Source organism: Phaethon lepturus, unplaced genomic scaffold (assembly GCF_000687285.1).
Source record: "Phaethon lepturus isolate BGI_N335 unplaced genomic scaffold, ASM68728v1 scaffold844, whole genome shotgun sequence".
Lineage (NCBI taxonomy): Eukaryota > Metazoa > Chordata > Aves > Phaethontiformes > Phaethontidae > Phaethon > Phaethon lepturus.
The window spans coordinates 73,581-81,444 of NW_010532417.1; the positions used below are offsets into that span (position 1 = coordinate 73,581).

General features: G+C 39.8%; 1 protein-coding gene across 1 annotated transcript in view; it reads right to left on the reverse strand.

The window, feature by feature from the left end:
* Nucleotides 1-6,222, reverse strand: part of ELAVL1 (ELAV like RNA binding protein 1) — a 32,245-nt gene extending 26,023 nt beyond the window's left edge. Inside the window, exon 1 of the mRNA XM_010284807.1 lies at nucleotides 6,043-6,222. Coding sequence (XP_010283109.1) covers nucleotides 6,043-6,214 — 172 coding nt within the window. The 5' untranslated portion in view covers nucleotides 6,215-6,222. The remainder of the gene's footprint in view (nucleotides 1-6,042) is intronic.
* Between the last annotated feature and the right edge of the window lie 1,642 nt (nucleotides 6,223-7,864).

The following is a 7,864-nucleotide window of genomic DNA, read 5'->3' on the forward strand; positions in this document are numbered from 1 at the left end:
CTGAGTCCATATCAGCCGATCACAACACAGTCCATGGTCCCCATCTGCACTGCTATGCCTGTTTACAGCACTTTCAGAACTATGCTCTAAGCTAAACTGTTATATAGGTCTGTCCTAAGCAATAGTTAAAAAGGTGCTTGACTCTCCCTAACCAGGGGTCAACTGTAACAAAAGCTACAACCTCCTTTTGATCAAGTACATCTAACAGAGCTCAGAGCTCCTTAGTAGAAGTCAAGGTCTCCTACAGCTATCCTTCCCTGGCAGCAACAAGCACTTCAGTTCCTCAAAGGGTTCCCAGCAGTCTGTTGACAATCCCAGAAGTTCCCAGAACATTTAGAAGCAGAGCCCAGGAACTGCTGCACCAGCTGCTGCTTCTGCTAGCTGTGCTCTGAACCCACTTAAAGAAGCCAAGCAACCTTTTATATTAAGTGTATTCCCATACTCTTGCTAGAACTCAGTTATTACCTCCGAAGTAGTTTATATGGCCAACTTTATGACAAAGGAAATTAAGTTAAGCTGGCAAAGCTAGAAGGGTGTTAACATTTTCAGTATTTGGCCAACTTGTCTGCAAACCATTTGCACTTTTCATTAAGTAACCATTGTTCCTAGGCATTCTTGAATGCACATTTAAAGAAATTGCATACCACCAAATGTGATTAAAAAGCTAGAAAAAAAATCCAGGGGTAATGATGCATTCCAATTACACAGTTAACAGCAAAAGTGCGTAAGCAATTTCATGGTCGTTTTCCACGCAAAAAGAAACTATTTCAGCCAAAGAGAATATTTAAGTACTTCCCACAAAACAAGAACACTTAAGAATTCTGTTTCTAGCCTGGAGTTCACTGCAATAGTGAAATGAATAGAGTTATCCGATCATGTGAGGTAGAGAGCTATTTACCGCCTTTCAGCATCTGAAAGAGGTGCAATAAAATCTTCCTTCCCTTTTTGCTTTAAAAGTTTACAAGGACACAACCATTCATTTCTTTTTCAGCTGCATAATTTCTGTGAAAGAGTCTTCCAGAGAAGACATCACAAAAAGGAAAAGACAGGGAAAAGGTGAAGATGCACACCAATTCCTGAGGAATTCCAGTTACCCTAGAAGTTATTTATTTTTGGTCCTGTAAGCAACATGCACATGCACACTCACAGTGCGAGTGAGCCATAATGACAGTATTTTTTGAGATGGACCCCAGATTTCTGCACACCTTAACAAGTCACCCCAAAATGCCCATTCTGCTCCACATTTTTCAGCAACAGCAGAGCAATACCTTTGTCCCTGACAGCTGATGATCAAGGAGTTCAACATTAGCAAGCTCCATCAGAGCTCAAACATACACAAATGCAGACAGCTGAGAGGAAGTCCACTGTCTCCTATCAATGTCTGCATAGAGATGGCCATATTTTGGTAGCTGACAGGTACAGACAGAGCCTTTGGCACAGTATGAAGGATCATACCCTAGATTTCCTAGAGTAGAAAGTTAAGAGTATCATAGGGATACCTTATTCCCTGCATAAGCAGTACAGAAGGTGTAAGGGAGAACACGAACCCTCAGGAAGTTGGATGCCTCCCTAACAAAATCAACTGCTATTAGCCAGAACACTTACAGAGGGGTTGTACTGGGTCTGGCCGAGATGGAGTTAATTATCCCCACAGCAGCCCTCATAGTGCTGTGCTTTGTCTTGGCAGCTAGAATGGTGGTGATAACACACCAGGGTTATCCAACATTTCCTGCCCCCTGCCCCAGTAGGCTGGGGGTGGGTGAGATCTTGGGAGGGGACACAGCCAGGACAGCTGACCCAAACTGACCAAAGGGATATGCCATACCATATGACATCAGGTCAGCAATAAAAGCTAAGAGAAAGGAGGAGGAGCAGGGGGGCATTAGTTTTTTCAACGTTTGTCTTCCAGAGCAACTGCTATGCATACTGAAGCCCTGCTTCCCAGGAAGTGGCTGAATATCACCTGCTGATGGGAAGCAGAGAGCAAATCTTTTGTTCTCTTTTGCTTCCATGCACAGCCTTTGCTTTCTTCTTATTAAATTGCCTTTATCTTGACCCACATGTTTGGTTATTTTTTTTCCCCCCCATCCTAGTTTCTCCCCCCTGTCCCACTGAGGAGGGGAGCAATAGAGCAGCTTAGTGGGACCTGGCATCCTGCCAAGGTCAACCCACCACAGAGGTGCACACAGCAAACTTGTCACCAGGCACTCAGGGCAGGACTATGGATGTCATGAGCAACAAACAGACCCCACAGTAGTCTGAGACCCTCAACACATGGGAAAAGTTTAACCCAACCTTCTCAGAGATTTGGGACAGTCAGGTTTGAAAGTACCAACACTTCAGCAGGGTAAGGGCAAGACCGAGAAACTAAATACAAGTTGCATTCATGGCAGACTAACTTCTAGCATTAGCATTTGGTCCAGGAGGACTAGAATCTGCATACACCTGCACGAACAGCAAACTAAAGATAAGCAGGTTCTCTCAGAAAATTTACAGCTATTGATTAGAAGCAGCTGCATTGTGCCGTCAGATATCCTGACACGATGAGTCATCCGCACCAGTGCTGCAAGAAATTCAGCAAGACTAGAGTGGCACAAAGGCCTGGATTTCTGCATTGACAGATACTCAAGGAGGAGAAATACTTAAAAAATGTTCACCTGTAGGAAGAGTCCAGCACAGCAGATTGGCTGTAAACCCAAACCCCAGAATCTGGATGTCCCAGCAAAGTCAAGCACCCCCCAGTGCAAAACATGGTACAGGACATATTTTTTCTGTTGAGTCATCCATGGTAGGAGGCAGTGGCTCCAAGAGGACATTTCACACTATACACATCCTTGGGCAGGAAATCAGTACAGAGCACAAATTTGGCACCACTGTGTCTGAAGTCCGTAGGGCTACAGCCTAATCAGTGCAGGCCGATCGGACAAGCCCCAGTACTGTTCCTTGCTTTCAGCCTCATGAGCCAGAGCTGCAGGAAGAGAGGACTTCATCAACTGAATAGGGTCAATGGCTACTCCCAAGCCTCAGCAATCACCACAAAGGCCAGGATACGCAACAGTGAAAAGTTACATCTCGGACTTGACACTGTGCCACGCTATATTGGGAAGCGACCTTCTAATGTTTCCCCAGGGCTCACAGCCCTGAGGTATGGTTAGTGCTAGTCTTAAGATTTAATTTTCTTAAAACAGTTTTCTTATGAAAATCCTGGACGTCCAAGACATAGTCACCATAAATACAAGTATAGTGAGCAACGATCCAATATTCGCCCACTGACCCCGAGTACTGATTCACTCATCACAAATTACACAAAGACATGTCTGGAGGTGCTTAGGAATGTAATACACAAATTGGAGAGTGAAGAGACCAGCACCCTATCTTTCCAGTAAGATAAGGAAGAGCTGAAGGAGCACTGCATCCTGTCTAATGTTCATCTACTGTGCACAAGCTTCTCTTTACAGTTATTGCAAAAAGACAGAAAAAAAGTTATCACACCTCAAACAACAAAACAAATACATAGTCATACTGTTACCAACTGCTATAATCCATGTGTACACAAAGCAGAAAATTCATAGTAAGCAATGTAAATCCACACTATGGTTTGCTGCTACTTTCAACTTCCTACAGCATTCATCAATAACAAAATAAAGGATAAGTAGTCCAGTGGTTTCAAAGAGTTTCTCTAAATTTTATAAACACAGTCTAATGCATGGAACATAAGATTGTTCAGTACCACGCTGTATTGGAAACAAAACCCAACAACATATATACCTTGATCATAATTAAATACTTTACTCAAACAAAACAAAACTTTGTCTTTCAAATTGATTCTTGAATCAAAGTAATCAGTCTCCAGAAAGCTAAGGCTATTTCAATAGATCATTAAAAACTGCATTCCAGGCAGAAGCCATTTTCTGCCCTACATGTTTCATTAACAGAGAATGGAGACAAATATATACACATCAGTCATTGTTTTATGAAAAATAAACATTATTAAACCAACATTGATTTTAACTCTGAAATACAGTCAATAAAGGCAACTCCAAAGACAAAATGCTTCGATTTAATAGAATGCCATAGGGGCACCAAAGCTGTGATTTCATTGAAAAGTACTAAACTGATCTAAAAAGTCTAATTCCAACGAAAAGGAGAGGTTACCTCCCTCCTGCCCAGGGCACTCAACCCCACTATGTCTTACATGCCAATATTATGACTTAACTGACCTCACAGAAACCAAGGTCAGGGAGCTAAACAGGTTTTTTTGCAGCTCTAGTTTTCTGCTAGTGTGCCATGGGGTCAGAAAAATGCAAGCGGTGGCACACGGAAAGCAGAACTCTGCCACAAGACTGTTCTTTTGGGGGCTGCCAAACATCAGATCTGCTTAGGGTGGAGTTTCGCAATACAGAAAGCTTAATGCAAACATGAAGGGGCAGAAAGAAAAGCAAAAGGAAGAAAAAAAGGTGCTACTTTTAGAAGGCTCCTGAAGAAGCCAATTCTTAGTTACTGATACTCCAGAACTATCAGTGAGCATTGAGAAGACTAGGAATTACTCAGTGTTGCAAGTGAATGAAAAACTAGGTAGCAACAGAATTAAGTGGTCTGACCAACACAGCCATGCAAAATCAAACACTTGCAATCACTTATAAAGAAAAAAGAGCATTTTGGCACTCAAGGACTCTATGCAACACTAACAAGAAACGGAATTTTACTCTTGATTCTTCAGAGGATTGTTAAGAAAAACCTGAAGCACACAAGCATATGTTTTGGACTTTAAACTATCCAGCACTGTCAAGTTCCAAGTTAAAGTTAACCAGACTTTACCAGAGTATTTGATGCTACAGGGAACAGCGTGAAGTAGACTCTCAAGCTTCAGCTAGTGATGTGTCTTTCTTCCCATTTAAAATATCCTTTGATTAATGGCTTGCTACCATTAAACAAGTATTATTTCCTTGCAAAATTAGCCTCCAGAGCAAGCCTCTACTTCTAAGGATCTCAAATGGTATAACATCATCTAGGCTGAACACTCAGCTATCAAAATATTCAAAGAAATCAGTATTCTATGTAACTATTTCATGATGATTTTACATATACACTATGTAAGATAATACACAAAGAATTCTCATGTGTTTCATCAGCTTTCATGCAGTTTTTACAGACAGTGGAGTAGTTTCAGACCCGCTACGTTATGGATTAGATAATGATCTAAGTCAGTATTTCTAGATTCTGAAATACAAGATTGAGCATGTACCACAAAAAATTCCAAAAGGCAATTGTCTGCAGGCTGAGAACAAATAAGCATGCTTAGCTAGTTAACAGCACAATTACTTTTATTTACAGAAACAACCATGCCCTCCCACTAAATCCAAGATTCCTTGAATTCTGAACAAGAACAATGAATTTGTAAATGAAGATTTTTAACTGTGCAAGGATTAAAACATTTTCACAGAGTAGATAAAAAGCTCCTGCAACTAGATAATGGCTTATGGAACCAGTTGCTCTACTATCATTTGGTTGTTTTCAAGGGAACATTAAGTTTCACAAATCTGAACAATTCATTCCTTTCATTTTTTTAAAGCTACTAACAATCCTATTTAAAGAACTTACAAGTTAAATGCCTGAAGAGTGATAAGGCCTACGACCATTTTAGATGCACGCCACACCTTTATTTTACCGATCAAAATCAGATCAAAAGGTTTGTTTGCACATTCAGAGCTCTGGTAGAGTCAAAAATACTCAGACTGTAGGAAGAATAAATAAGCTGGGAGCCAAATTCAATGTTTTAGACATGCCTGTTATGTTCAAATTTAGGAACTGTACTCTTGGAATTCTTAACCATATACAAAATAGTCATTAATTTAGTCTTAAGTATTCGATCTTCCCAATACTCAATATCTAGTCTTAGCATTACAATAGTTATATGAATACTTGTCAATAGTTTGATTACACACACAAATATTTAATATTTCTACATTAAATTGCAATCAGTTAAGTATTTGCTTGAGCAGTCTACCACAAAGTAAAAATTTCTTATATACTAGATTATACCTGCAACTTTGTCCCGAATAAGTTTTGCAGATTCAACTTCGCCAATACTGCTAAATAGACTCCGTAACTCATCTTGCGTCATGTTCTGAGGGAGGTAGTTCACAATTAAATTTGTTCTACCAATATCATCCCTGCAATCTTCAGCCATGTGATCTTCATAACCATTAGACATTTTATAATATATCTGCAAAGAGAAAAATCCCAAATAAGTTCTAGATCTTTACATTTCAGTAAGCTAAACTTTCTCCACCTGAAATAAGTTTGAATGTTTATTGTTAAAAACTGAGAACAAGCAACTGTTTCAACTACACATTTTTTCCACTCACAAAACAAACATTATTTGTTGAAAATTTCAGAACAATTCATTCTTTCAAACTAACATGCATGGCATTTTACAAAACTATGTACCATTAAAGAGCTTTCAAGAGTTTGGGTTTTTTATGTTCATAAAAAGCATCAAGACAAATTTTGTACACATTCCTGTAAACATCAAAGTATTCACAAACTTAAAAATCAGGTCCCCCACATCCAAGCACTTGACTAGCCAGAATCAAAACTGCCACCTCAACCTTAATTCCACCCTTATACTCAGAACTCTTAGAAGACCTAAAGAGGAGCAGCAGCCAGACCTACCAGACCCAGTTCAGTATTTCAACTGGGAACTATTTATTTTCTAAACGTTTTCTCCTTTCTACATTGCTTATTCTGCATCTTAAGGCCCTGCTATTGTTAAATGGTTGAAATTGGGTAACTCCTTAATTGCATACATTAAACAGATGAATCTGTACTAGAACACTAACTTTGGTGCATATTGAGTATTTCATAGAGTTCTGGTTTTGCATCTTTTTAAAGAAAGCCTTGAGAAAACATCCAGAAATTCTATCACATGAAGAAACTCTCTATCTTAGTCAGCATCAACAGGGACTGAATCCTGACGTTTCAGGTGCAGAGGACATCTACAATTCAAACTCGCAACAGACCCAAGCTGCTCTTCCTTCATGGCCTGCCAGAATAATACATTTTAAAGTGCTTTTACATCTACTTTGAAATTGTCAAAATCAGGATACCTAAACCCTGTTCCTGCAACAGGAGAAAAATGAGGTCTAGCAGATTCGGGAAGCCTAGACTGGCATGGTCTTTCTGGAAAACATCACCACCAGGAAGCTAATTTCTTGTAAAGCTCCTGACTCTGGTTCTCAAGTTCGCTGCTGCAGATTTGTTCCATCTTCTCAGTCCAAGAAAGCTAAACATCTCTAGCTCCAAAACAACATAGTTTTGTTCAACAGCTCTTAAAAACAGCTGCAAAGCACACAAAATTAACTAGAATTAACAGAATTTAGCTGCTAAAACCCTGAAGTTCATTCATGGCCTCCTGATGCTCAGTTCACCACTCCTCCTCTTAAGGCATCACTATTTGTACATTTTACCACAGAATCCAAACACTTTGGCCTATTAGCAGCATACAGGCATGTCAGTTTACACCATAAAGTTGCAATAGTTTTGGTATTAATGTGTTTCCACCAGTAAAGGGGCATAAACCCACTTATTTTTGGATGAAATTAAGGCTGACTTGCAACTCTAACTCCCTTCTGAAAGTGCAGTGTAAACCTTCCAAGTTCAACATGAAATCTGCTTCTTATTGAATCTCTCACTGCCACCACAGAAGAATTACCACACAGTGCTCAAAGATGCACTGTGTTTACTTTAACAGAACTTTTGGCAGATACACTCATTTGGCCAAAAGAATAACGTAGGATGCTGTAGATAAGCAACTACTATTAAAATTCCTCTAGTTGCAGTTTGCTTGAGAACTGAGCATATT